The sequence below is a fragment of the Oreochromis niloticus genome, linkage group LG18 (genome assembly GCF_001858045.2).
Source record: "Oreochromis niloticus isolate F11D_XX linkage group LG18, O_niloticus_UMD_NMBU, whole genome shotgun sequence".
Taxonomy (NCBI): Eukaryota; Metazoa; Chordata; class Actinopteri; order Cichliformes; family Cichlidae; genus Oreochromis; species Oreochromis niloticus.
The window spans coordinates 9063595-9091435 of record NC_031982.2 but is presented as its reverse complement, the minus strand read 5'-3'; the positions used below and the strand labels follow the sequence as shown (position 1 = coordinate 9091435).

The 27841-nt window shown below is 41.7% G+C and overlaps 1 protein-coding gene across 2 annotated transcripts in view; it reads left to right on the top strand.

The window, feature by feature from the left end:
- The window catches only part of LOC100690322 (cAMP-specific 3',5'-cyclic phosphodiesterase 4B), a 45896-nt gene extending 22295 nt beyond the window's left edge, over window positions 1–23601 (top strand). For both annotated transcript variants that reach the window (XM_005458065.4, XM_019347458.2), the window contains 11 exons: window positions 523–572; window positions 11106–11218; window positions 17469–17562; window positions 18891–19108; window positions 19200–19298; window positions 19707–19871; window positions 20156–20255; window positions 20392–20546; window positions 20657–20779; window positions 20889–21071; window positions 21166–23601. In XM_005458065.4, coding sequence (XP_005458122.1) covers window positions 523–572; window positions 11106–11218; window positions 17469–17562; window positions 18891–19108; window positions 19200–19298; window positions 19707–19871; window positions 20156–20255; window positions 20392–20546; window positions 20657–20779; window positions 20889–21071; window positions 21166–21537 — 1672 coding nt within the window. In that variant the 3' untranslated portion in view covers window positions 21538–23601. The remainder of the gene's footprint in view (window positions 1–522; window positions 573–11105; window positions 11219–17468; window positions 17563–18890; window positions 19109–19199; window positions 19299–19706; window positions 19872–20155; window positions 20256–20391; window positions 20547–20656; window positions 20780–20888; window positions 21072–21165) is intronic.
- Window positions 23602–27841: the final 4240 nt, after the last annotated feature.

The following is a 27841-nucleotide window of genomic DNA, read 5'->3' as shown; positions in this document are numbered from 1 at the left end:
ACCTGTCGGTAGTTTTAATGTTGTGGCTCATAAGTGTCTGTTTTGTCAATGGTTGGAGATGCCAGCATGCTCCACTTGGGGGCACCAAAGATTCAGAAACTTTTATAATGCTGTGGGCTTGTGAAGAAGTCTCGCAAATATAAATTCACATATCTCAAGAGCCTTTTGCTGGTGACACAAAACTGGACACAGTGACATTTCAATTCTGTTTTTTGTTATGAGAGGCACTAACCTCATCTTTTACATGGAAGTGCTCGCAGGTTTCCAGTGATCACTGAATTGGGTCAGTGGTTGTAGTTGCATCACATTTGCCAGAGGTGCACACTAAGTCAATCTGACCTCAGAGAAAAGGGTCACCGCAAGCCTGAGACCTGTTCAGAGAACCAAGGGAGCTGTTTTGTGTTTATGCTATGGCAACAAAGACCGACTGGAACCAAATGAAATAAATAAATAAATAAATGATGGAACCATTTGTCCAGGCTCCCAGTTTTTAAAACTTTGTAAATTATTTCTCTTTTGCAGGAGGTCTCCAGCTACAAATCAGCCCCATGTCACCAAAGTATGCCTGTCAGGTGAGTGATTAAGCCTTCTGTTAAAGAAAGAAAGGGGAGTTCATTATCACCCTTATCAGAATGAATGATTCTGGGAAATGTTGCACCCTGCAACACACATACAGTGCTAACTGTCTGTGCTGTTTATATCGCTTTTGCAATTTCTGAGATTTCAAATTCCAGGTTTTGATGCTTGCGCAGAATGATGCTCAGTTAAAGTTTTGAATGAGCCAAAAAAGAAAGATGCTGAACTGAAAAAAAGCAAAGAAAAAGAAATGGAACAGCCAGTGATGTCCAATTGTTCTCCAATGCATGTGTTGTAATGCATTTACACAGATGGGGATTCTTGAATGCAGCTAAAGTCTGCACAGTTGTTAGCAAAAATAATAGTTTAGGTTTCAAACACGTGAAATGGAAGTGGCATACAGTGGACTGCTTATTTCACGCCTCTGCAGTGATCAAATAGATTGTCCCTTTGCACACAACACACATTTACATGAGGAAATATAGTTCCTCTTTTAAATTTCCATAAAAGTACTGAGTTAGATGTTTTCCCAGCTAGGATAAAATGTTATCTTTGACTCTTTTCACAAATGCAAATATAAGCAGCAGGCCTTTGAGTTATTCAAGGAGGAAACCGTGACTTGGTAAATGCGCAAAATTCCCGTAAAGTGTCATTATGGAGGCATGGCGGAAAAATCAAAGTGTGAGAACAACAGAAGCACCTACTGGTTTAGATTCAGATCAGGTAGATGGCAACAAGTGAAAGAAAAAGAGGAGGGAGGTGTCGATATTGGTTCTTGCTGCACTGGTTCTTCAAGTCCAATTGACGTCAGCAGGGCCTACACACATGGGTGCTCTACTTCCTATCAGCACAGATGGGCTGTGAGGAGTGTCCCACAGCAGGAAAAATACAACACAACTGTGAGTCTCTTATTGTCCTTCCTCCTCCACATTTCTCACAAACCATGACCTCCAAGTAATCAGTGCAGAGTGAAACTATCTCACTGGCTTCCATTATGACGCATGAGGAAGATAAAACAAGAAAAACAAATTTGAAGCCTCTGAGACAGAGCTCGGAGGTTTATATACTGTATTTCTGGTCCTACCAGGGACTCTTGCTGCTCTCAGCTTTCAGTGAGCATATAGAGAAAATGGAGTACACCTGCCACTAAATAATGGTGATTGTTGAGTTTGTTCAGTACGCAGCTACAACAATTAACAATATCACAATGAAAGATGCCATCATATCCTCCCTTGTGCTGCTTTCTGTCCCGTTTTCCTTGACTCTTTGACCGGAAAAGGAGAACAGATTTTTCCTGTTTTCCCTCTGTGTTTTTAGTCCGGCAAAATCCCCAGTAGTGGAAAAGAAAGAGTACCTGCGTCTTTTTGGGCATGAGCTCAGCATAAATGAGTGCGCACTTATACACTCTGGATAGCTCTATAAAGGGATTCAAGACGGACATGGGGAAAGACAATAAAAATCAAGACAGAAGATGATGTGGTGACACATGCACACATTGGCGTCAAGACATATCAAGAGAGCCACCAGATTGTTGCTGCGAGTGAGATACAAAAGAATGAAAACACAGTAAAGGTCAAAGAGAGAGAGAGAGATAATCATCTGGCAGTATGGGAGTAGCATATCAAATTCGGTGAAATAAACAAAAAGAGCACAACCGTGACCACAGCCAGTGGGTGAAGGGGCATAACGAGTAGAAAACAAGAAGCAGGGGGTATACTAAAAATCAGCTCAGCTGCAAATGCGTCACTGCAGGCTGTTTGCGCTGTTCGACTTACTCCAGAAACGTGACGGGATTGAAGTTTTCCCCCGTATGAGTTTGCAATTTATGGTTTGCTAACCAAACTGGCCCCATCGCACACAGTCTCGTGAGCTCAGCCAGCAACAAAGAGCTCACTCTTCCCCTACTGATTCAGATTACAGGCTTTGCTCTATATCATGCCTGATAAATAGCACTTTTGAGAAGTTGCTTTATTATGACGTCTTTGACAGTCAAGGGCTGATGATTAATCTGCAGCGATTATTACTGGCATTAGCCAAACACAGATGGTATGAACTCTGGGGTTAGTCATGTGTCCGAGAGAGCTGTAAAATCTCATAATGGCTTCATGAGCAAATGTTCGCTAGACTGTTTTCAGATATTAATCATTACACAACGCCCTCAGAAATTAATCTTTAAGAAATCCCTGTTCAAAGAAGGCTACTCCTAGTTAGCTTTAGACTTGGCCCCAAGAGGGAAAACTATATATGCGTTCCCGCTTAATTTGTGATGAAATTCTACTGTTTTGCTTGATGTGTGTGTTTTTAAATGAAGTGTAATATTGGAACTAGCAATTTTTACTTGACTTCTCACTTTCAAATCAAAAGTGATCTTGTTTACACTAGAAGCACACACAGTAGTAAAAAGAACTGTACTGTATAATAATACATTTGCTATTTTCCTAAGAACGGTGACTATCCATTTCATATCTACATGTTAAATTTGAGGCCAACATGAGCAGCTGGTCAGCTTAGTGAAAAAAGACAAAAAAACCCAAAAACCCAAGCTTGACTATCCACAGAGCTCACAGCTCACTTATTAACATGCAAAATAACAAAGTAGCCAAGATTTCGCGCTACATTTTCCATCTTCTGTTACACTTTTATCCTTTTCACTGAAAGAATTAAAAAAAAAAAAAGGTAAAACTAAAGTAAAAGCAAATCACACACTAGCGGTTTTCTTTCTTTCTTTCTTTTCTCATATAGATCCCTGGTGTAAATAAGATCTCTTATAAAATATATCATGCTTTTAATGTTATTGTAGCTTTTTGATACCTTTGTGTTTTGTATTATTTAAACCAGCTAGGTGCTTTAGGGGAGATAGATTTGGCTTTCTTCAAACAGAACCACATTGGTGGTTATCGCCTATTTCTGCTCTTTATACTGTTACATCAAGGTTTTATACATCATATTGTTTAAAAAAAAGTTTCTACAGACCTTCAAAGTCACCGCTGAGAAAAGCTGCAACTAGATTTAAGTTACACTGTCAACATTTACTTGTGTTAAATATAAGAATTTTGAATTTTGTCAGAAAAAAAATTGAAAACAACAACGTAACATGTGGCTTGACCAAATATACAACCCCATTTCCAAAAAAACTGGGGCGCTATGTAAAATTTAAATATAAATAGGATGCATCGATTTGAAAATCTCATAAACCCACATTTTATTCAAATAGAATATAGACAAAAAATTTAATTTTTACCACTGTGTAGCATCGTCTCTGTTTTTTTAACAGCGATGTCTGGGAAGTGAGTAGACCAGTTTCTGGGCTTTTGGTTGGGGAATGTTTACCCATTCTTGTCTGATTATAGCTGCTGAACAGGATTAGAGGCAGGCCAGTTCAGCATCTGGATTCTTCCAGTATGAAGCCATCTTCTTGTTATACATGCAATTTGGGGTTTAGCATTGTCTTGCTGAAAGTCTTATTGCTCAAGGATAAGATACATATATATATCTATATCTGGAGTACGTAGCTGTACTGTTGCAGTAAGGGTGTTTTCTGCATTCACTGACAGCAAACAGTGTAACACCACTGTGTAAGGATTCCATGACAGAGCCATTGGACCCAAGAGTTAAATCAGTGAAATATGCCATTGTCTTTTGAAGTTGCGTCAATAAGCGTATCCGGCATAAAACTCTGCCAAATCAAACATGCAAAGCCACCCGACGTTGCAACCCCTTGTGACAAGGGAGCAGTCGAGAGTAGCATTTATTTGAAGTGCTTGTTTTTCCTCTTGATGGTCTTTCATTGTGAGATGTGTAGTTCAGTGGCTCAGTGAACCTGTTTCCAAGAATATGATGCATTTCCAACCAGGAAAATCAGTTAAGCATAGCAGATCGTTGCACTGAGACATACACATTTTTTACTTTGGAACTAAACAGTCACGTGACTTTGTGCGTAACCTGCAGGGTGTGTGGTCCAACACAATGAGCATTACTCATTTTTCTTTTGTCACTTTTAGTAAACATGCCGTGGAAGAAAAGTGATGACAGACCTAACTGAAACGAGTTAGTCTGACAGTCTAGGAAGAATAGGTTGTTATTTCCCTTTAAACCTCAGGTCTAGAGTTGCTGTCCACACGTGCATTTGTTTGTACAGTCATGGGTTGTTTTTTTGTTTTTTTTTTAAGAAAAAGGTTCTACGCTTTTGCCTGTCGGGGCATAATGAAAACTTATCTGTTCCTCATAGCTTATTATGCTGTAAATTTGAACAACAACACAGTGTGGCATGTCATACAATGGAAAATGCACTTCATTAATGGATCATCAGGAGATGTGAGCACCCCTATCAAAGCAGAAGTTTTAGTAGTTTGCTGCTCTGGTGCATCTAGGTGTCTTAACACAATAGAAAGCAGGAAAGAAACTAGCTTAGAGAAGCTGTTGTTGCAGTTCATCAAAGTCCATCATTCTGCAGTGAGAAGGATTGGTCACATGTGCAAAGGAGTGGACATCCCAGCAAACTGACATTAGGATGAATTTGCTGGAAATTCATGCTAAGGTAAATTTGCTGGGACGTTTAATGCTGAAAGAAACAGCAAAATCCCAAGAGCTACATCTCGGACGCTAAAGGCCTCAGTTAGCAAGTTAAATGTTAAAGGTCAAACATACCAGCATACCAGCACAAACACCTCAGACCAGCTGCCAATCAAGCAGGTGGAGGGGTGATGATTTGGACTTGCTTTGCAGCCACAGGACCTGGGTACCTTGTAGTCATTAAGTCAGACATGACCTCTTCTGTTACCAATGAATTCTAGAGTCAAATGCGATGCCATCTGTCTATAGCTAAAGCTTTGGTAAAACTGGGTCATGTAATGGGATGGTGAGCCCAAGCACAGCAGGAAATCTACAAAAGAATGGTTGAAAAAGTAAAGAGTCAAGGTGCTGAACTGGTGCAGATTTCAGGCATCAATCTAATGCCATGGAGGAACCTTAAGAGAGCTATGCATAAACGAATGCCTGCACGAAGCAGTGAACTGAAGCAGTGCTGTAAAGAAGATTGGCCCAAAGTTCTTTCTAATGTTCCAAACCAAATTTGCTTTTGCCCAATGTAATTGAAAACATATTAGGAATTTAGTAATGTTCCCAAGATCTTCTAATTGATCAGATTACTTAAACTTTCATCATAGCAAACTTAATCAGTATGAATATGTAGAATTTGTGGGCAAGGGGGAAGATTTTTGGTGCAGGACGCTTCCTGGGTTTTGTTTGCAGACTGCTTGTAGTCTGAATTTTGTTAACCAATCACGTTTGAAGAGACTTGGGTTGCATGCATGTGGAAAGTAAATAAAGGGTTTAATTTCCGAAACCCAATTCCAAAGCCACCAGCTATCTTCTGACGATTTAGTTTTTCGTTCTGTTTTGTTTGTTTGTTTTTTCAAAATAATTCATCTGCTATTTCTGGAGCACTAATAATGATGATGCGAAGCAATATCAATTGTCCTCTACCTGGAAATCCACCTGCAAGTCCTGAAAAGTTGCTTTGGTGACTAAGGAGGCAGATTACCTAACGGGCAATTAGATTAAATCATGCAAACCTGTTTCCCAAAGAGGTTTGAGCGCAGTGCAAAATGCAAATGAAAACTTTATACAGTCATTTGCAAGTCATTTAAACAACATTCATATCACCATATCAAATGTTTGTTCATAAGATAAGATAAGATAAGATAAGATGAGATGGCCTTTATTAGTCATTTTGATGTTGATGCCGGCAACACATTTTTCCAGCCAAATCTTTCCCACTCTCACAGTCCAAAAACTTTTGAAATGTTTTATTGCAACAAATTCAAAATGAGCATATGTTTTGTAATAAGGTTTTCAAAACTGTATGGCTAAAACACTTGCAGAATCTCTAAATGCTGTCTTCATACTATTTCCAATTAATTATAGGGTTCAAAAGAATTGCATATAGCTGCATTCTGTTTTTATTAACACTTAACACCCTGTCACAACTTTTTGGAGAATGGTGTTGTACTTAATTTCTAATGTTTGTTATCAATGTGATATAATTTATTTCCTCCTATTAACAAAAAGTTATGGAGTGAATGGACACACAATCAGACAGCACACCACAAACTGAGCCAGAAGAACTGACCTGTCATTTTCAGTCTGGTCAGTCTGCTTCACTCTTGTGTGCAGCAGTTACTCTGCTCCACAGCAGGATTCCATTTCAGGTTTTCCAGGCTCACAGCCAGGGGAGAGGATCCGGAGGGCTGGAAGCGTGCAGCCTGGTTAAGTATTTGAATTATGTCATTGACGTCAGCACAGTCATAAACCTCCCTGCGGCCCTTCCCTCTAACTGGCCCGTGCCAACACAGCTCCATGGTGCATTGTGAATGAGCTGTCAAACAGGCCCTGATGAGGTGTTTGTATGTGCATGTGTGTTTTCAAGTCTTTTGTTTTCATAGGCGATGAGATTATTTCACAGTTGTAAACTATGAAGCGACACAATTAGTGAGGCTTATTTGTGAGAAGACCAAGAGTGGTGTGGTTTCGGGGGTTGGACCGTCTCTGATTGTCCACCGCACATCACTTTAAATCTAATGCTACCTTAAAAGGGAAAGCATTATACAAAATTGTCTCACATATAGCACACCAACTTATTCCTGTAGCACAGCAAGGGAAACAATAGATTTGTATTGTAACTTGTAACAGTATGCTAATATAATTTTTCTGTGGCTATGACAATTTTTTTCATAAAGGTTTTTAACAATAGACAGCATAAAATTATATATACACACGCATGATGAAATATATTATTTTGAAACACAATAAGTGTCAATAAGTAAAATAAAATACAGAATGATGAACTTAAATATGCTTTGCTAAAATCTAAAAAGCATGCACCATATATAGAAAGTAAAAATATTGAATTTTTAAAATTCTGAATATATACTTGTAATGTCATAAAATTAATAAATTACATTATTTGTGAAAGTACAATATGTGTAACACTTTAGCGTTTTTGCATTTAATTCATATACTACCTTGTGTTAAAATAAGAAAATGTTTAGAGTTCAAAGCAGATGGCATAATGCAAATGATTGACACAAAGAGCAAAGGCTTTTGCAAGAGTAATCATGAATTTGCAAAGTCCTCTTTCCGCCCCTCTCGCACTTTTGAACAAATTGACGTACATTGGAGGTGATACAATGGTAAATTATTGACCCGTGTCCTGTCTTAGCCCCACGTGTAATGCAAAATCAATAACAAACGACTGAAAACGTGCAAGTTACTGTGTCAAAGTGTGCATTTCTCTTCTGGGATGTGGTGAGGTCACTATGAGGAATGTGTTTGCGCACATGCAGATAGCCTTGGTCTGTTTACAGGTCTGACGTCGGTGTCTTGAGTTGACCATCAACTTTCTTTTCCTGCACTTTCCAAATGTTTGGTGAATTAACAATTAACATTAACACAACTAAAGGCATTGTAGTCACTGTGTTAAAGTCAGCCTCGCTATAAAACTCAAATACTGCATAAAAAATGCCAACTTATAAAGCCACTCTCACACAGAAAGCCATTGTGAAAAGCAAGTTTAAAATAAAATAAAAATGAGAAGCTGCTCTGTATATATACTATTTAATGCTACCCAGATGTTGTTTACATTAATAATGCTAACCCAATGATACATACACAAATGCACCCTAATAGGGTCATTTTGCTGTTTTTGTACTACTTTTACTGAAGTGCGTGTTTGGTCAGTCCATGGCAGTTGTTGGTATGAGCTGAGACAGTGCAATTCTTCAGTCAGACACTGAGGAAAAACAGCTTATGGGGGTAGGTTGAGAACATAGAGAGGTGCAGTGTGAGGGGGATGTAAGTGGAAGGTGTTTTGGCAGGAATGGTGGTTTGGGAGCAGCCCTGCTCGTTAGTGTGGTGGATGACTCTTACAGAAGCTGGTTTGTGGCCCTACAGAGGAGAGATAGAGGGGAAAAAGGGGGGAGAGGGGAAGGCAGACGAGGTCTGTCTGCACACTGAGGTCTGTTGTCCTCTTTGCAGCCTCCAGCATATGGCCAAAGCATTAGAACTCACCAAGAAAAAAAAGAAAAAGAAAAAGACATCCACTGAAAAAACAGGCTGGAAAAGTACCTCACACTCTGTCTGGAAGCAGGTTTCTCAGACTGAATGTGCGTCACGCCACCTTTGACTGGTGACATTGTGAAATGTCAGCCCATTTAACACTGTATTTATGAAGAACCAAAGGTGATGATAGGTTCATTCCATCTACTCATACCGTGTGCATGTGCATAACTTTGTTTTATTTAGAACTTCAACTCATATGTCATTGTTATACAGCCCAACTAAGGGAAGTTTGGCTCCAGACTTTGAAAAAATGTAACTTTTCAGCCACTGTTTTAGCCCAAAAAGCCAAAAGTCCAGCAAGCTTTTCTACAGTAGTCTGAGTGTTTCACTCTTATATGTTCTGGACTCCGTCAGTGATTAAGCTGCCAGCTTCAAAATGACCCAAATCCCAATCATACAGACTTCGCAGATGAGCCAGTCCTTTGATGTTTCAAGGTGCCCAGCTAAAATGTCTGCATATGCATGCACCCTCTTCTAAGGGAATGAGGGCAGGATGTGGTCACACCTTCTTGGCAACGTCTACTGCCCCTATGGACCAAGACAGCCGCACGCTGATGTATACCTAGTTTCAACAGCTCACCGCCTTGTGCATGAGCTGCTTTGATGTTATACTTCTGCTCTGTGTCAGTGACTTTTGCATGGCTTGCGTGCCAGTGGAGTCTGTGAATAGGCTGGTCTGCAAAACTTGGCATCCAGTTATGCGTTGTATCGAAGCCAAAGGTTCTTTGAATCGGCCAACCAGGAACTTAAGGAAATAAAAATTAGTCTAACCTGAGAAATGACACAAGTGGTAGCAGTCGTGTAATATGAGGAGCCAGTGGCATGAGTTCTGTGAGTGAACTTAAACAGCTGAAAGTTCACTTTTTTGGGAGTCAAAAGAATCCCGGGTGTTGTTCTGATTACTTTCAAAGGTGAAATATTTCCTTTAACTGTGCTGCATTGTCTGGGGTTGCATTGAAGTTCTTTGTTCAGCACTGGTGGTTCAAAATCTGTATGCCATCATCGTGCTTTGAAGTGCTTTGATCCACTATATTGACGTAAATTGGGGAGCAGCACGCTGGCTGTCCTGTTGTGCTAAGCATATGGGGTAAATTTCTTCCATGTGTGAAGTGCTATGAAGTAGAGATCAGTCTTTTCCATAGAAAAAAGAAGGTGGGGAGATCCAGATGTGTTTTAGCGTTCGCTCCCTCCAGCTAGAAATATGTTGAAACATTGACATATTGAGCAGTGATACTTTTTAATATGTTTCCTCATGTTTGAGTTTCCCAGTGATTTTCTTGTAAACCACTCTTTTCCTTCTAAACACTGTGCGCCTACCACATGTGAGTCATAGCTGCTAACGACAGAGTTATTTCATCAAACGACAGCTATGATTGCCCTCAGCAGTCACTCCACCATTCATTAATTCCACTCCATGTTTTCTGGGAGTTCATAGCCAAAGAGGAAGTGCTTTGGTTTCTTTGGCTCGCAGTGTGGCCCTAGCCTGGACTCCCCCCGATTCAGGGAGTCAGAATTTGCCTCTCGTGTTGCTTGTGCAAACACGTTTGATGTTTGATATAATTTTTTTTCCTCCCTCAGAGAGGTTCAGAGAGGAGAGAACCAGTTTGTGAAGCGTGGTGGTGTGCTGTGAGCTACTGCAGATGCAGTTCACCAGGGTTCCTTGAAATGGTCTGCATGTCAGAAAGGAAGTCATTGGAAATGAGTTGTCTTTGCAGTAGTGACGAAGTCCTCCTGCTATTGTCTATAAAGTTCTAATGAAATTTCACAGAGATGCATTTGTTTGGATGTAATCACAGTGACAGGAATAAAAGCTAAAATTATATGTGTCTCTTGCACCAAAAGCAGTTAGGGTTTTTTTGTTTTGTGTTTTTTACCCTAAATGCATGTATACACCATTTCTATTAATTTAAATGGGCAGGGGGTCACAGACACACCAACAGCAGGAGGCAGCAAACTGCCTAGTCTGCATGCTACTTCTTCAAACGAGTGGAACTGAGAGGGGGATAATTTAATGAGAGAGAGGGAGAAGTTGAGCGAGGGTGGGGGAACCAGATGAAATGGGAGGGGGTTTGCAGCACGCGCAAGAGGGAGGGAAAGAGGGGGTACGCAGAGAATGAGGCTACAGAGAGACAGAAAGACAGAGCGAGTCAGCAAACAGTGACCATAGCCACTGTTTGTTTGAGAAAACAACTCCCCTGAACTTTCGGAGGTGGTGGAGCGGAACAAGATGAAGGAGCTCTGTGTACACACCTCCTCATCTTCCTCTGCGTCTTCCGGAGGTTCTGCATGTCAGTGCCCCTTACGATCAAGCCACTCTGGGACACTTGGACCGCCACGCATGGTGTCTGGGGGATCAAGTATGGACATGGATCCTCTCAGACCTGATTACATGTCCATGTGTCTCTTGGCAGATGAGTCCTACCAAAAGCTGGCTATGGAAACCATGGAGGAGCTGGACTGGTGTCTGGACCAGTTGGAGACCATCCAGACCTACCGGTCTGTCAGCGACATGGCCTCCAACAAGGTAGGACAATCTGGGCCATTTGTTAATATATGTAAATGTGACAACAACGCATGTGTGAAGTTACCTGGGACTTTCTACATGTATTTATCAATTACTGTGATTTTATAAAAAGCTATTGGCCTGTCCTCCTGGATGAAATACCTAAGAACGCTACAAACATTCACATTTTTGATAATTAACTTCAGGGGTAAAAAACTATTTGGATATTTGACCATTGGCACAGTAGGTTATTAAGATGATTTTATCAAGTCACAAAAGAACCATTAGTTCATTAGTGTGAAAAGCTATCATGCACATAGTGCTGTGCTTTCATCTAGAATCATATTGCACAGCAAACTCTTGCATGCATGCTTCATTTTGCCAGCATCTCTTTTTACCCACTGAAATAACAATCATTAGAGTGTGCCAAACCATAATTAAAAAAGATTTAAGTTAAACATTATAATTGTAACCTATATCTCATAGTATGCAATGCAGAATTATAATTATTACCATCACGGTACATATTCTGTAACGTGCTCACTGAAGGCATGATACTTGTGATGATGGCTTGACTGGCCTGTGATGACCTGCCAGCCTGCATATATATCTGTGTATACTTGCTCTTTGTTTCTGTGTGGTTGGGCATTTGCACAGTCTACGCAAAATGTAAAATACTTGTAGCCACATTGACGCATTTGCAAAGCAACAGCTGTTCTGCGGTAGCATATCAGCAGGCATCATCATTTTATAGATCTCTTGATAAAAAAGGAGAGAAAAAAGTGAATGTTTGCTTCGCTGCATAACAACTTCAGCGAACTACCTGTTGCATCTGCACACCATTATTGCCTGAATTCCAAGGCTGTCCTGCTTGTATATCCTTACCTTAATCAAACTGCCCGAGACACACAGCTTGTTATACTACTAGGTTGGGCTGATTAAAACATTACCCAGATGCATTTTTCATTCATTTTAGTGCTGTGTTGATATTGGCTCAGTTCTAAGGTGTAGCTCTGTGTGAGTCCGTTTAGCAGGGCGCTTATTGCTTAAGGCTGGTTTGAAAGTACTGAACTTATTCTTCTGCTTGCTGTGGACGAGGCAAGACCAGATCTGCTATATGTTCCATTATTAAACAGAATAATGCCAGGATAATTTTATAACTGCGTCTTCTTTACAAGGGGCCAAACACATAGCAAACATATATCTCTTGTGCCATTTAGTTTAGCGTGTTTAAAACATGGTTAAAGCGTGAGACACTTGTGAGACACTTGTGTCTCACGCTGCCTGGAAAGTTATTAAATGGTAAAACTCAGTTTATAGTTAATATAACTGCCCAAAAAAATGTGACCAAAAACATGTGCTAAAGGAAAAGGGAACTTAAGCATCTCCACAAAAAAATAATTAACTGTTAGTACCGACAAAAGGATGAAAAAATGTCTGTTCTCATCGGTGGTCTCAGCAGCGTGTTGTTTTAAGTGTTTAAAAGTGCCAGTCTTCCAGTTTGGTTTTACTGAATTTAAACACACTGTGGTTTTTAAACCAGCATTTTTGAACTAATTACTTCCCTTTGCTTTGATGCACATGAGCCTGTTTTTTTCTTTGTGCGTATTTCACTTCAAAATTCACTGTATGCGGCACATTATTGCTCAGACAGCGGAGACTGTACGGCGACATCAGATTATAAACACCCAGGGTGGTGGTGTCCATTTCCGTCTGTGCTCTAAGCTTTGGTCTGAGGGAGGATTGGGATGGGGAGGGGGTGTTGTCAGACCATGATGGGTGGCTCTGACCGTGACACCAGCTTCCTGTCTCTGTATTTCCTGTGCCTCCTCTCCTCTGCTCACTTGTTACTCGATGACAATAGTGGTTGAGTCCTGACAGACAGCTACATCCCCGGGACTGTCAAGACAATGAGAAAAGGCCCTCTAGGCTTGTAGCAGCGTAGCAACTTGTTCAGGCAAACCAGGTACAGATTCCTAACAACACGAGCCAGTGCCATTGTTGACCAATGCTGATTTTTTAAAAGTGTACTGGGCAACAGTTTTATAATGTTACAGTTAAGTTTCAACAGTGTCCTACATTGTTGTGCAATTGTACAGGGATAGAAAGAAGCTATTTATTGGTCCATCGAGTTCTTATTGCAAAATTGGGAGTCAAGTCCAGTGATATTGTTACACCATCGGCCCAGTTTTTGTGGGCGTTTGACGCAAATTTTGACAAAGAGTCAGGTTTTCCTTCTTCACCACTAGATGTAATTGAAGCCACAATCAAACCCGGGGTGTCTCCGTTTTCAGTTTCCAAGGGCACAGGTGTATCCGGGGATACAAGACCACACACTCTGCTGACCGCCAGCCTGGTTGCTGTGACCTCAGAGCGGGGAGCTACTTCCCTGCCCCTCACTATCATTAACCTCGCCACACTTCCATGCCGATGCCGGTGACGGCCTTGGACAAACACTGCCATCTGAATGCAGTTAAAGGAGTTTAGTGCTTTTGCGGGTAGCGTGCAGGCAAGCCCCTCGAGGAGAACACAAGCGAGTAGGAAACTTTAACTCACGTGTGGTCACTTCAGCTTTGAAGCACCCGCCGTCTTCACTGGGGAAAGAATGACAAAATTATTGAAACAGATGCAGTGGTGGGTCTGTAGCTGTACCAGGCGTAATGGACATTAAATTATAGTCCTGCGCTTCCATTTGACTGAAAGGGTGGTGAGGAGATCAGACGAGCTCCAGCAGTGATTATGGTACTTAATCGTAATTTTTTTTTTTAAAAAAGTTTTACCTCTGTAATCTTATGTTTTTCATCTGATCTTCATCTTGGAAAATAAGACAGCACAAGGAGTACGAATGGAAAATATGTTTCTACTGTAACCCTGTTCTTACCTGTTTCTGATCAGCACCTTCGAAGAAATGTGTCTTTCTTGTGTTACTAAACAGTGTAAATTTGATGTACATCATTCATTTTGTGTTGACACTCGAAACAGCCGCATGCATGCGACAGAGGCGGCGTGTGCTCACTCTGGGGTTTGTTCGATTACAGTGTAATGGTGTTGCATTATGAGGTCACATTGTTCCTGAGAAATCCCATTTCTTCACGTTTTATGTTTTTCTTTTTTCTTTATTTCTCTTGTCAGTTAATATATCAGGAACTTTAGCGTGACCCCTAAACTTGTTATCTGGGACTTTTCTGTGATGAGCTCAGGTATGTTAGTAGTGGTGCCTGAGGCTACAGGAAGAAGGATGTCTACCAGTAAATGATCTCAGGGAATTACTATAGCAAAAAAAAGGGAAGTAGGTGGAGACACATGCTTAGGCCTGTATGGGGGGGAGGAGCCATCAATCTCCTGTTAGACTTTGTAGGCCAGTCAGTTAAGTCAGCTTTATTGCTATAAGTTTCCTGCCTGACGCCAGTTGACAAAAGAGAATAGAGAGAGGAAGACGGCTGGCTCACAGACACGCTGAGACGAGTTAATGTACTTGGACCTTTACAGGATTTCTTTGTGCTGTGTTTGTTTTTTCGTTGTGTGACAATGGGACTATGCTGCTCTGAAAAGCAGAAGATAAACTTTGAGATGCTTGCGAGTTGGAAAAAGGTGAGTTAGCTTTATAGAGGCTTACTTTGTGTTGTAGGAGTGTAGCGTGCCATGTGGAGATGGTGTTTTATTCAAGAATAGATTGCTGGATTTGAAGTGAGATCTAGTTTCAAATAACAAAAATAATTTTCCTCCTCAGTAATTACACTCAAAATTTTCCTGAATTTTTTTTTTTCTTCTATGATTGCATATTTGAAAATATGTCGGTCTTTACTTTTTGTAGCATGTTATTTCCATAGTTTTCGTTTTTTTGGGACACATTTATATTATGCATTGAATATTTAAACTATTAAACAACGGCTCCTGATTGTGTGAGAGCAAATTCCTTTTTTGTCAGAGTTTGTGCAACTTCTCTCAGTTTCCTCAGTTTGTTCTGAAACTGAGAATCATTTGCTAACGTAAAAGGATGTATGAGTTAACGCCATGCATTGAGTAATCTGGGTTACTGAGAACACTCGCAGCCTTGTCATCGTGCCGTGTGTGTGTGATGTGTTTCAGCTGAACTACATGACCCCGGGTGACTGACATACAGCTGTGTGCCTAATTCACTTCCTAGAGGTCACTCAAATCCAAACTGTGCTGCATTAAAGAATCAATTACAAGCTCTTTTTGAGCAGACTAAAGCCAACTGATTCCAGCTTCTTTGATCTTTCTGGGTTTTTAGTGCAGCCGATGCTTTGAAAGTGGTGTTCAAGTTCCACAGTCAACTAGATGTTAGCTGTCTGGTTGACAGCTATTAGACAGCTGTTGAGACCAGACAGTCTGGTTCAGTATGAAGCAAAAAGAACTCATTATAAGAGAGAATATAAGGCCTGGCAGAAACCACAATGACAGGTTTTCTATTTTCTTTCCAGTGCTAGAATACAGAGTTATAAAAAAAGGAAAGCCCAATTACTTTCTCTGGAAATGGCCTTTATTGCACACACCATTACTACATAGTTTTCATAATCAACTTTGGGGTGTGATGTTTGCATACGCTTATTCAAATCGAAAAGAACATTTTGCATGAGAGATAAAAATCGATCTCCTTTTGCACAGAAGCTATGGGTTTTTTAAAAATGCCTATCTGGAGCGTCGCTGCTGCGGTTTTTGTGATGGGTTTGTTTATGTTTACGATGCAGTGCTGTGTTTTTAAAGTAGGGACCACCATGAGAACAGTGAACGGACCATGTGATTCTGTTGCCATGGCATTCGGGTTGCCATGCAGATGGTGGGACACCGATGGGCCGCAGACTGAAGACTCTGTCGTCTGCTTGATACAGCAAAACATAACGATTATGGACTGAACTATTTGCATCCCCCCATTTTCTGTTTTTAAAATATGCTTAGTTCTGTGTCTGAGTTTGTGTCTGTGTCTCATCATCCGTGTGATAAACGCTCTGGTGCTTTGAAGTCTCACATTGCGCAGTATGCTTTGCATCTGTTCTGCATTACTGTGCAGGGGGAGCATTTTAAGTAGAGAAGGGAGACAGCGGTGGGAGGGGGGTTTCACAGAACACAGGAGTGAGAGAGAAATAGCTAGAAATAGGGAGGAAGATGTGGGGGATCCTCCAAGCTCTCATTTTCTGCAGTGCTGTGCATGAGCATCAGTTTTTAGCGGGGGTGGGAGGCAAAGAGAGAGACAGAGAGAGTGAGAGAGAGGCTCCAGCAATTTGTGCCACAGGGAACTCTACAGCTATAGCGTGCCCCCATCTCCTCCTCCTTCTCTCTGCCTTTTTCAGTCCCTCTCTTTCTTTTCTCTTTCTGCTGTGAAGACTGCCTTTTTTTCGTGACTTGCTCAATCTGGGCTTGGAAAGGCTGGATTTTCCCCAGTATGATTTTTGGATGGTGGCAGAAGGAGATGGAGGTTTGAAGAAAGGGACAGAGGCAGCGACAGCCAGAGGAAAGGGAATATTGATCACATCCAGGGGGATTCCATCACTCACGACAGTGGCTCGCGATCCTTGATAACAATGGAGGAAGCCAGGAGGAGGCGCGTTTGGCTGGGAATGTAGGGCTCCGCCACAGCCCCTCTCCAGAGACTTCGGCCGGGGCGTTTTTACCGTAGTCAGCCGTCGCAAGGCGGTGATTTGGTGACGCCTTGAGCTTCAGGCTGTAGGGCTGAGCTAAGCCTTGGGGGTCCACTCAGAGAGGAGCACTTACTGCTTCTGCTGGGGGGCTCAGCACTGCTCAGCACCATGCCTGAGGCCAACTACCTGTTCTCTGTGTCCTGGGGATACATTAAGGTGTGTCCCAGAGGAGATTTTCCATTAATGGGACTGTTTCTGTGCATATTCTACATTCATGTCTGTTTTCTGTTGCTGGTGAAGTGCCCAATTTCTCTTTGAATGCATTGCGAAATGTTTTTCATCTTGCTCAGTGGTTGCATGTGTTGAGAAAACTGGCGTCTTTTGCTTATCTGGAAAATCTGCATAAAGGAAATATAAACTATGCACAGCACGCATCGTATATGCTGTGTTGAAATACGAAGCAGTCTGGATAAGGAGACTGGGGAAGAATACACAAACCTAATATGGCGCATTAAATCCAGAGAACAGGGTCCCATGGGACGTGTTCCAGTGGAAAATAACAGGAAAGGGTTTATTCCCCTGCTTAGAAACAGCAGTCAGACTCATTTGCTGGATGTGTTTCTACGTATAAATCACATTACCTCCTTAACATTTTATCTCTTTACTTCCAGTTCAAGAGGATGCTGAACCGGGAGCTAAGCCACCTGTCTGAGATGAGCCGATCAGGCAACCAAGTGTCAGAGTACATCTCCAGCACCTTCCTAGGTGAGCACTGCAGCACATGTTTACCACACACCTCCTGAAGTATGCATTGCACCATTGCAAAATGTGTTGTATGTGTGACTTCAGTGAGCCAGCATCCTTCAGGAATGTAACAGAGGTTGCGAGGTTACCCAAAGCATGTGCCAAGCAGTGGGGAAACTCACAGTTCCTCTGCAACGCTGTTCTTAAACCAGTCTGATCTGGTCTGGAAGGGAGACAGGGTCCCCTCGCTCCGACTGCAGAGATATGTGAAGGGAGGAGGGAGGGCTTTGTACTCAGGGAAGACTTCCCTCTGGAGAGATTAGGAGCAGTGAGTCGGAGAGAGAGAGGGTGTTTGTGTACTTACAGTGCCATCAGGTTCAGAGAGATGCTGCATTATTCATCAGTGGGACAGCAGTGGTTGCTTGTCTTTAAAAAAAAAAAAAGCCTGGCGGCATTTCGTGACTAACGGCCAGCCAGCTCGCCAGCACTGCAAACCACTCTGCCCCTCAGGTTTTTCTACCCTCCCATCTAGCTCACCACCAGCATACATACAGCCAGACTCCCAGCTTATAAGGGCTCACTGCAGACTAATGTTGTGGCTCTTGTTTGTGAACACGTGTCTATTTTCCTGCCTCGGAGCACTAAAACATAAAACATGACAGAAAAAAGACAAGATGCTGGATGCATGGTGGAAAGAGGAAAAGAAAAAGCTACCTCTTGTGCTAACAATAGAAGTGGCGCAGTGATAGAGACAAACATGAAAGCTCAGCTCAGTTTATCTTTGAAGCTTTGCGGTTTTATCTGCATTGCAGCTAGCACCTGTCAGGTGTAGGGAGATGATTTTCCTGTGCTTTGTGGAGGACGCAGCTAAGATGTTTTTTTTCTCGCTCTGCGGTTGTGCATGTAGTGCACACATACTGACTGAGGGAGTCTCACCCTCACACACAGTGAGAAATGTCACTCAACTAAAACATGAGTCACATGCACCGACTGAACCCGCATACTTCCAAGTCCCTGCTCTAAACATTTCGGCTTAACGTGAACCATCTTTCCATGATTCTCTGAATTGTTACCAACACATGGCTCAGATTCACAGAATGCCTGGAATACTGGCATGCTTCTCTGATCATCATAACAACTCATTACCACAGCCTGACCCTTTGTGTCATAAAACATTTGCATCTCATCAGTGTATTCAGCTATTTTAAAAGCCTTTCATGCTTTTGTTACTAGTGTATTCTTATTGCAGAAGACAGGCATTGAGGGATTGATTGCTAATTTAATAGCAACCAGTGCAGCTTTTTTGTCTTGAAAACCACCTTTTTTAATGTTAATTCTATTTTCTCCAGACAAGCAGAATGAGTTGGAGCTTCCGTGTCCAGTTCCAAAGCCGAGGGAAAGGAAGAGGAGGCAGGGCCAGCAGCAACAGCAGCAGCAGCAGCAGCAACACGGTGGGATGATGACACAGATCAGTGGGGTGAGAAAAGTCAGCCATACATCAAGTATCTCGGGAGGTGCTGGAAATCGCTTTGGGGTCAAGACGGACCAGGAGGAATTGTTGTCAAAGGTAAGTGACAGACAGACTGGAGAAACTTAAACTTGCGTGATATCTGGTGTCTCACATGCTCAAACACTTAAATTTGTGTCCTCTCTAACAGGACCTGGAACACATCAACAGATGGGGCCTGAATATTTTCAAAGTGGCTGAGCATTCTCACAATCGACCTCTCACATGCGTCATGTACACCATCTTCCAGGTTTGTTTTCAGCCTCAGCTTCCATCCTCTAATCGGGAAAGAGCTCATGAAAACTGTGAAGCCATTCAAACAAACACACACGCAAGCCGTGTCAGTGTGTACATCATGCTCTGTTAGCTAGCTCCAAACTGTAATCAGTTTGGGCGCACATGTTTTGTTTTGGGGTTTTTTCCACTTGGTCTAGAAAAATGCTGCACCCCTTTCTGTCGAGGCCAAAAGATAACTTAAAACTGCTGCAGCAGATACTGTCAGTGCACCTGTTAGTCTGGAGCCCTGCCTAGTTTATGACTACCCATCTGATGACTCAGAATTGAACTGTGGTTAGATGGATAGACCGTAGAGAAAATAATATCCTGTAGCGCGTTTAGCCAGGAGTCTTGTTTTTCTAATCCACACTGTCACACGCAGGAGCGAGACCTGATGAGGACGTTCAAGATTCCAACGGACACCTTTGTGACGTTCATGCTGACCCTAGAGAGCCACTATCACTCCGACGTGGCGTACCACAACAACCTCCACGCTGCCGACGTAGCCCAGTCCACACACATCCTCCTCTCCACCCCTGCATTAGATGTAAGTCGTGTAAAATCTGTCTTACCTCACTCGCTTTCAGCACTTCTAAGTGTTCAGAGTTTGCCCTTTAAAACGTGGCACAGTTAAAGTGTGTCGCCACCGGCCACACCTTTTACTTGAACTGTTTATATTGTTGTGATGAATAGCAACAATAGAAAGAGCATACCACAGATGGTGACACATGGAAGGATTGGTTTTTCAGACTAATACCTTACCTTGTATGGTCAGCAATTAGCTATCAAGGCTAATTTATTTTAATTTTACTTCCTTCTCTTCAAACACAGGCGGTCTTCACTGACCTGGAGATCTTGGCAGCCATTTTTGCAGCAGCCATTCACGACGTGGACCACCCGGGAGTCTCCAACCAGTTCCTAATCAATACAAGTAGGTCCACCTTTTCATTCGACATCCATCAAAAAAGTCAGCTAGAGTTATTTATTCATCTGCGTTTTGAAAAAAGGGAGAAATATTTGCTTGATTTGATGTTTAATCCCCTTTTCTTGTCCTCTTTTGCATTTAGACTCTGAGCTGGCCCTGATGTACAACGATGAGTCAGTGCTGGAAAATCACCACCTGGCCGTGGGCTTCAAACTGCTGCAGGAAGAAAATTGCGACATCTTCCAAAACCTCACCAAGAAGCAGAGGCAGACGCTCCGGAGGATGGTCATAGAAATGGTGAGGAAATGTCTGCACGTCTGTCTCGGGCAGCAGCCCCGTCTCAGGATCTGAACAGTTTTCACAGTTTTTCTTAAATTGATCGTTTTTCATGTCTTGCTCACTTCCAGGTTTTGGCAACCGACATGTCTAAACACATGAGTCTGCTGGCGGATTTGAAAACAATGGTGGAAACCAAGAAGGTCACCAGCTCTGGTGTCCTGATGCTAGACAACTACACAGACAGGATGCAGGTAAGAGGCGGACTAGTATGCACATTGGACGCAAACACTTTTATATTTACCACAGAGGGAGGAAAGGGAAAAAAAACATACTAAACTGTGATTTTTTTTTTTCCTGCAGGTTCTCCGTAACATGGTTCATTGTGCAGACCTGAGCAACCCCACCAAACCTCTGGATCTGTACCGGCAGTGGACTGACAGAATCATGGATGAGTTCTTCCACCAGGGAGACAGAGAGAGGGAGAGGGGGATGGAAATCAGCCCAATGTGTGACAAACACACAGCTTCAGTAGAGAGGACTCAGGTAGAGAACACAGGCATCCAGCTCTCGAAATAAAACCTGAAAACTGTGGTTAATTTTCATATTTACTGACATCCTCTCTGTTTATCTTTTCTAGGTTAGCTTCATTGATTACATAGTGCACCCTCTGTGGGAGACGTGGGCTGACCTGGTCCATCCCGATGCCCAGGACATCCTGGATACACTAGAGGACAACAGGAACTGGTACCAAAGCATGATCCCCCAGAGCCCATCACCTCCTTTCTACACCAGTGATGGAGAAGGAGGACCTCACGGGGAGGTGGAAGGGCGGCCTGTAGCGAGTAAATTCAAGTTCGATCTAACGCTGGATGACCAGGAAGGACAAGGTGAAGACAGTGGAATGATGGACACAGCTGACAGTTGTGACAATGTGACATTACAGCATCTTCCCTGTGATCAGGAAGGGGCAGATATGACAACACATGACGGCTCCCCGTCGGAAACATAGCCGAACTGGTGGCGTTCTTGGAGCGTAGCACGTTTTTGGTGAATTCATTTTATTGCAGTGGAGCAATCCTGCAATTTGGCTCTGGCGGGAGCTGCTTGGCAAAGAGGGCCTGACTGAATGTGGGGCACCCCTGCAAACGAGGCTTGGAAACCCTGCGGTAGTTTGTCTTTGAGCCCCCCTGGAAGGGAGCTGGAAGAGTGTAGGCTCTGTTCTTTACAAAAGGGACTACTGTTGGACTGCAGAGGCAGAGCCTATCCTGGGTTCGTTCAGACAGAGAATGTGAAGTGGACGTATGAATCCGTGTACTGGGACAAGTCTAAATTTCAAACTTGCACTTCAGGACATTTTTTTTAAATGTTCATTTAGATTCTTTGTATCGTGTCGAGATTGGATACGATCCTGTATTGTCCAACCACAGCTACTGGTCAGCGAGTTATTTGTAACCCAGTAGTGTTTTTTTAACACTTGTCTAAAAAGAGTAGTGTGCCTTTTTTTACAAGTGTGTGTTTTTGTAAGTGTTTTTTTTTTTTTAAATAATTTATTGAACACATTCATGTAGCTGTGTGTCAGATTTTCTACAAAACGGACATAGCTGTCTCACACAGTCTTCCTGATGTTCTGGCAATAGTATAAGCTTGTTCTTCACAAATGGATGTATATTAAAAAAAAAATCAGCTGACTTCCCAGCACAATTTGCACTTTGTGGCACACACAGTTAAACCAAGACAAAGACAGCATCTGTAACTTAAAGGAGAGACCATAGCAAGCATGTCAAACCAAATAATTTGATTTGATTTATCCAAATAAGTAACTGCGTAAGCAATTAAATGACTCATTGGCTAGATTTCGTAAAAGAGGAAAAACCGTTTTTTTTTTTGTTTTTTTTTTGTAGAACAAAAACCAAAACTCCAAAGATCCTATAAGGAAAGCACTTTGTTGGATTCACTGCCACCCCTCAAAAGAGTGATCGCATTTCCAAAGAGTAACTGGTGTGACAAGTCAAACTTCCGAGCTGCGGCGGGATTGATTCCCTCTCACTTAAAGCCAGTTACAGACTAAATTCTCACTACAATCTTCCAAGATTAAAGTGGAAAAGAAAATATTTCATAACCCAGTTGCGTTTAAGCCTCATCCAGTGTGGAAAAACCGTCTCCGCCCTGTAATTCTCCTTTTCATTGCCTCACACAACACACCTGTTGTGGTTAGCAGTATTCTCATGAATAGGCTGACTCATTTTGAACTTTGAATGACTTCAAGGCAGTTTCAGAAGACACCTGTCAGTAATGGAATAATTGAATCTTGTAGTTTTTCATTGCAGCACTTTGAATACGTCGACAGTTATGCAGCTGGTTGCTGATCTGTCCAAACACTTCCTTAGAGGTACCACGTTGTATGGTCATAATACGGGGAGATCAGTTTCATGTTTCACCATATGACATTCTCCTCCTGTGTGTGTGTGTGTGTGTGCGTGTGTGTGAGGATGTGAGAGTGTATTTAAGTGGTCACAGAGTTGCACAGTCCTGTTGCACCCAACTGTGTTGTGCTGACCCTTAAGCTGTTTGTAACAGTGTATTTATTACATTTTCTTGTATATGTTAATACTGAATTGATAATATTCGCTGTATATTTGTTATTTATATGCACTACCACGTGTCAAATGACAGTTTGACTGAACTCGTTTGTTGGTTCATCCGTGTATAGCAAGGTATTTTGCTATGAGACCATAGCATAAAGTTATGCAGGTCAATTTTGACGATTTGAAAAGTATGTTTCGTTTGAAATTCCAGCCAGAAGTGTTTGTACGGTGGAAGCCAGCAGCGCTTCATACGAGGCGCAGCAGAAGCTTTTTTAGTCCTTTTGTTCCTGGCGAAGGCTGGATATTTACTGCAGCATAATGTGTACGGTGACAGGTCATTGTACAGCTATAAGAATATTTGCTGAAATTTATACCATTGTTTCAAATGTATTTTTTCAGTGTTTTCTTCACAGTATACTGTAAAACGGTGTATGTTGTGCTCAGCAAATGTTTTCTATCAGATTATTAAAATGGGCATGTATAACAGACTCTTCTGGTCCAAATGTTATTGGATTACATCAGTGACGTTTGTTTCAGTGCTGTTAAAACCAGTTTGGAGACAGATTTCAGTTTCAGTTTAAATGTTTTTATCTATACACGTTAAACTATTTAGAAATTGTCCTAAGATACATATTTGCACATTATGCAATTTAAGGTGCACATTCAAAAGAAAGTCCAGAAAACTAGAAAAGTCCTAAAGAAACAGACACTGCACATTTTTTAAAAAGGTAACTTTTTGTACTGTTACAAAAAGACACAATCTCCAATTCCAAAAATGTAAAGTGTGAATAAAAACACTGCAATGATTTGCAAACCTCCTAAATCCATTTTAATTCACAATAGAGCAAAATAAATTTGATGGCAGCAACAAATTTCAAGAAGTTCAGGGTGGTGCAACAAAAGAGTAACTGTTGCTGTTAGCAACTGGTCAGTCACATGACTGGGTATAAAAAGAGCATGTTAGAGAGGCAGAGGTTCACCACTCTGCAAACAAAAACAAATGTTCTGCGCATATCCAGATGAGGTATTTAAAGTAAGGCCTTGCACATTTCAGCAAGACAATGCTAAACCACATACTACCACATATTACAACAGCATGGAGTCTGGCTGAACTGGCCTGCCTGCTGTGAGGACCTTTCACCAGCTGAAAACTGGTTAAAGTACCTAGAAAATACAACGAAGAAGCTAGAATCCTATATCAGACAAGAAGAGGAAATTTCTCTCCCAAAAGTCCAGGAGCTGGTCTCCTTAGTTTGCAGATGCATACGAACATGATTGTTGCCTTTTAAAAAAATATTTAACAAAAATTAAATTAAGTAAATGTTGACAGTGTATTTTTTAAGTTTTCTCAACTGTGATTTTGGAAGACTGTAGAACCTTTATTTTCAATAATCTGATGTATGTAACACAGTGCTACCCAACCCTCAACAGGATTGGTTCCACTCTCATAGATTTCCAGTAAATATGAGTCAAGCAAAGCCACCAACTTTCAGCATAAATAGCACTAACACGCTAATGCGGCTCTGTCTCAAGAAAGCCAAATCTAGCTCCCCTAAAGCAGCTGGCTGGTTTAACTGATAGAAAAACTTAAAGGTATAAAAAAGTAACATTAACACAAAAAGCACCAAGTATTTTGTAAGAGATTTAATTTTTACCAGACGTGTCTCCACAAATCTACACAAGAAAAAAAAAGAGAAGAAAGAAAACTGGTGCTGTGCAGTTTCCTCTTTCTGATGGTGAAGATTTGTTGTTGCCATCAAATTTAAAATGACAAATTCTACATTTTGTGACTTACTATGAATAAAATCTGGGTTTAATAGATTTGCAAACCATTGCATTCTGTTTTTATTCACGTTTTAAACAGTGTCCCAAGATTGTACAAAACTCTGCGCAGGAGTTCAAGACTGGTTTCATTAAACTGCAAACCACAAGTGTGCAATGTCAGGCCTTTCCCTGCCAATGATGACATATTCCAGAAATTGGTGTTTTGAAATCATGCAATAGTGTTAAAAAAATCAAATATTAATAGAACAAAAAAAATTCTGTGAGTTTTTGAATGATTAGTGATTCATGAGTTCAAAGTAATGGAGGGGGAAGTGTTCTATAAAATTATATACAGAAAGTTCAGCAATCACTTATAATCAAGCACTTAAGTAAAGGGAGAAAAAAAACTGCCAACAATGACAAAAGGAATGGTGAAAGCATTTTGTTGAAGAAAAGTGAGAAAGCTCTCCAATCTAATGGCTTGAATGATTTTTATTTATCAGGTAATAACACTGTTAATGGAAAAATGTAGTCACTGTTGGCATGACTACATTTTCCCTTAAAATAACACCCATGTATTATTATTGCGCACAGTTTTTTAAAGTACTCAGCAGAAAGAATGTTTCAAACTTCTTGAAAACTTCAATGGAAAATTATCTTATTATTCTTCTGTGGGTTTGGTTTCAGTGTCTTCTGTCACCTCATGAAATGCCAGTCATACTGGAACCTGCCGGCTGTGGGGAAGCCATACCATTTCTTGATGTTGGTTGCCAAACATGACTTTTTGTGGTTTCAGCTGAATAATTGGCTTGTTGACATGTGCTGAATATGGAACAAGTCAAACTTCTTTGTGACGATATTACAAAAAGATAAAAGGCAGCCAATTGTATTTCACTGAGCTATACTGAGTGCCACACTTTATTTTTAGACTCACAAACATGATCTGGTGTGGAAATGATCTGAATCGCACCAAACGTATGTCCTGAGGAAAAAAGGCCAGAAATGACAGAAGGAAAACAAACAACTGGATTCAGCCCTCAGTGATGTCACTTCCCTGCACTGACACCAGTGACTGCTCTTCCTGCTGATCTGAGGTCAGCATAGCTGGACATCAAGCCAGCAATGTAAACAGGAAAGGTAGAGATAGTGATGCTATGCGCGGGGCCCTCAGGGCATTCACTCTCCCATGGCTTTGAGCACCTTGACCCAAACAGATAAACATCTGAATACGTGATCAACAGGAGGAGAAACATGAACATGAAGTGATGTCTCTGACAGTTTTCAGTTTGTGGGCAAACTCCACAAAACAAAGCAGCATAGACTTAACTAACAACATTCGCTGATGTGATCTACTCATGATTCATGCTGAGGATAATCTCCTGACAATCTGTAATAATAATACTAACATTTATTTATTAAAACCTGACAGTGCCAGTCTGTCTCAGCTCCGTTCCTGACATGACTCTGCTTCCCCTAAAAATTCCGACAGTTACTTTATTGCATTTATGCGGTGACCAAGGCTTAAAAGGCACTCATTACTTAGCTATGAAAATTACCTGGTTGCACAAAACTGAGAAAGACCAGTCAAGAGGTCCTTTGTTCAGCGCAACACGCACTGATTTCAAATTTACAGCTTTAATGAATCACCGGTTACATTTTGACTGTGCTCAGAGTGTTTCATTTATTTACGTTGGAGTTTTTGGATGTCTCGATGACACCAGGAAACCCTAAACCATCCTCGTCTTCCTTTAGATTCAGCAGAAAACGAGGTGACTGTTTATGGTAAACACGGGCGCAGACAGGCTTCCATGGGGGTGGTCCATACTGCCATAGCAATAGGCAGGGAGTTTGTTTGAAACTCTAACACAAACCTTGCGGTTTGTTGGTGACTGACGTAAGCTGGGCTGGAGGCAGCCCGCTCCGGGCCTTCGACAGCAGCACCGTCTGGGTTCAGGCTGGGCAGGACGCTCTTACTGCCAGCAGATCCAGTTGACAGCCACTCAGCGTCCGTTCTCCACTCTTACCAGCCAGGACCCGAAAGGGCCCGCGGCCCAGGGCCAAGGCAGAGAGGAAGAGAACCACTTCCAGCAAAACAAACCTGCTCTCTACATATCCACTTTGTAAAAACAAATGCCTTCCTGGAGTTTCTCCTGGCCAGCTGCTGTTTGTTTTTAGTCGGGTTGACAGTAAGAAGTGAAGTCAACTGGGCGTTCAGTGTTGGGGGAATGTGGGGTAATATGAGAATGGGGCATTCCAGGATAATTCAACAGCTCTCCAGGCTTTGTGTGTGGATGGCACAGATCATCTCAGAGTGGCTGAGACAGATGGGTAAGGAAGTGAGCTCAGAAGGACACTTCTTCCCCTCTACAGAATATGATGAATCTGGAAAAGATCAGATGAGGCAGCTAAGCTTCCTCTAAGGCCTCTTGTATGTGTGCATGTGTGTGTGTGTTGTGTCTCATTGACTCTAAAATGCAGGATTAGGACAATAACAGGATGTGTCCTTCCCAGAAAATGTCACAAATCATCGAGTTATCAAATGTGGCGGCAGTCATCGTAGATATGCCATTGTTTCTCTGAGTGTGGTTTTTGCCTTTGCATGCAAATGCCCCAACTACTCACAAAAAGCATTAACCGTGTATGGCAGCAGTTATATAATGCACAGAACGCACAAATGCATTTAAAAAATAAAGTCACAACACATCTGAACCATAAAGGACTCTTTCTCTCAACTTTCCATACGTGCATGCTGGCTTTGACAACTCCGAGTAACACTAATGAGGCGTCGCCTCTGCAAACATCAGCTGTGCAGAAGAATTACACTGACCATGCTGGCAGCTGTTGGTGAAGAAGAGGCTCCTGTGATAGACGCTTTTCACGACTTCAAGGCAACCGTTGGACCCGTGTATAAAGCTGTCTGTGTCAGATCACATTTAACCCTGATGCATTTAAGGACAAAGCATC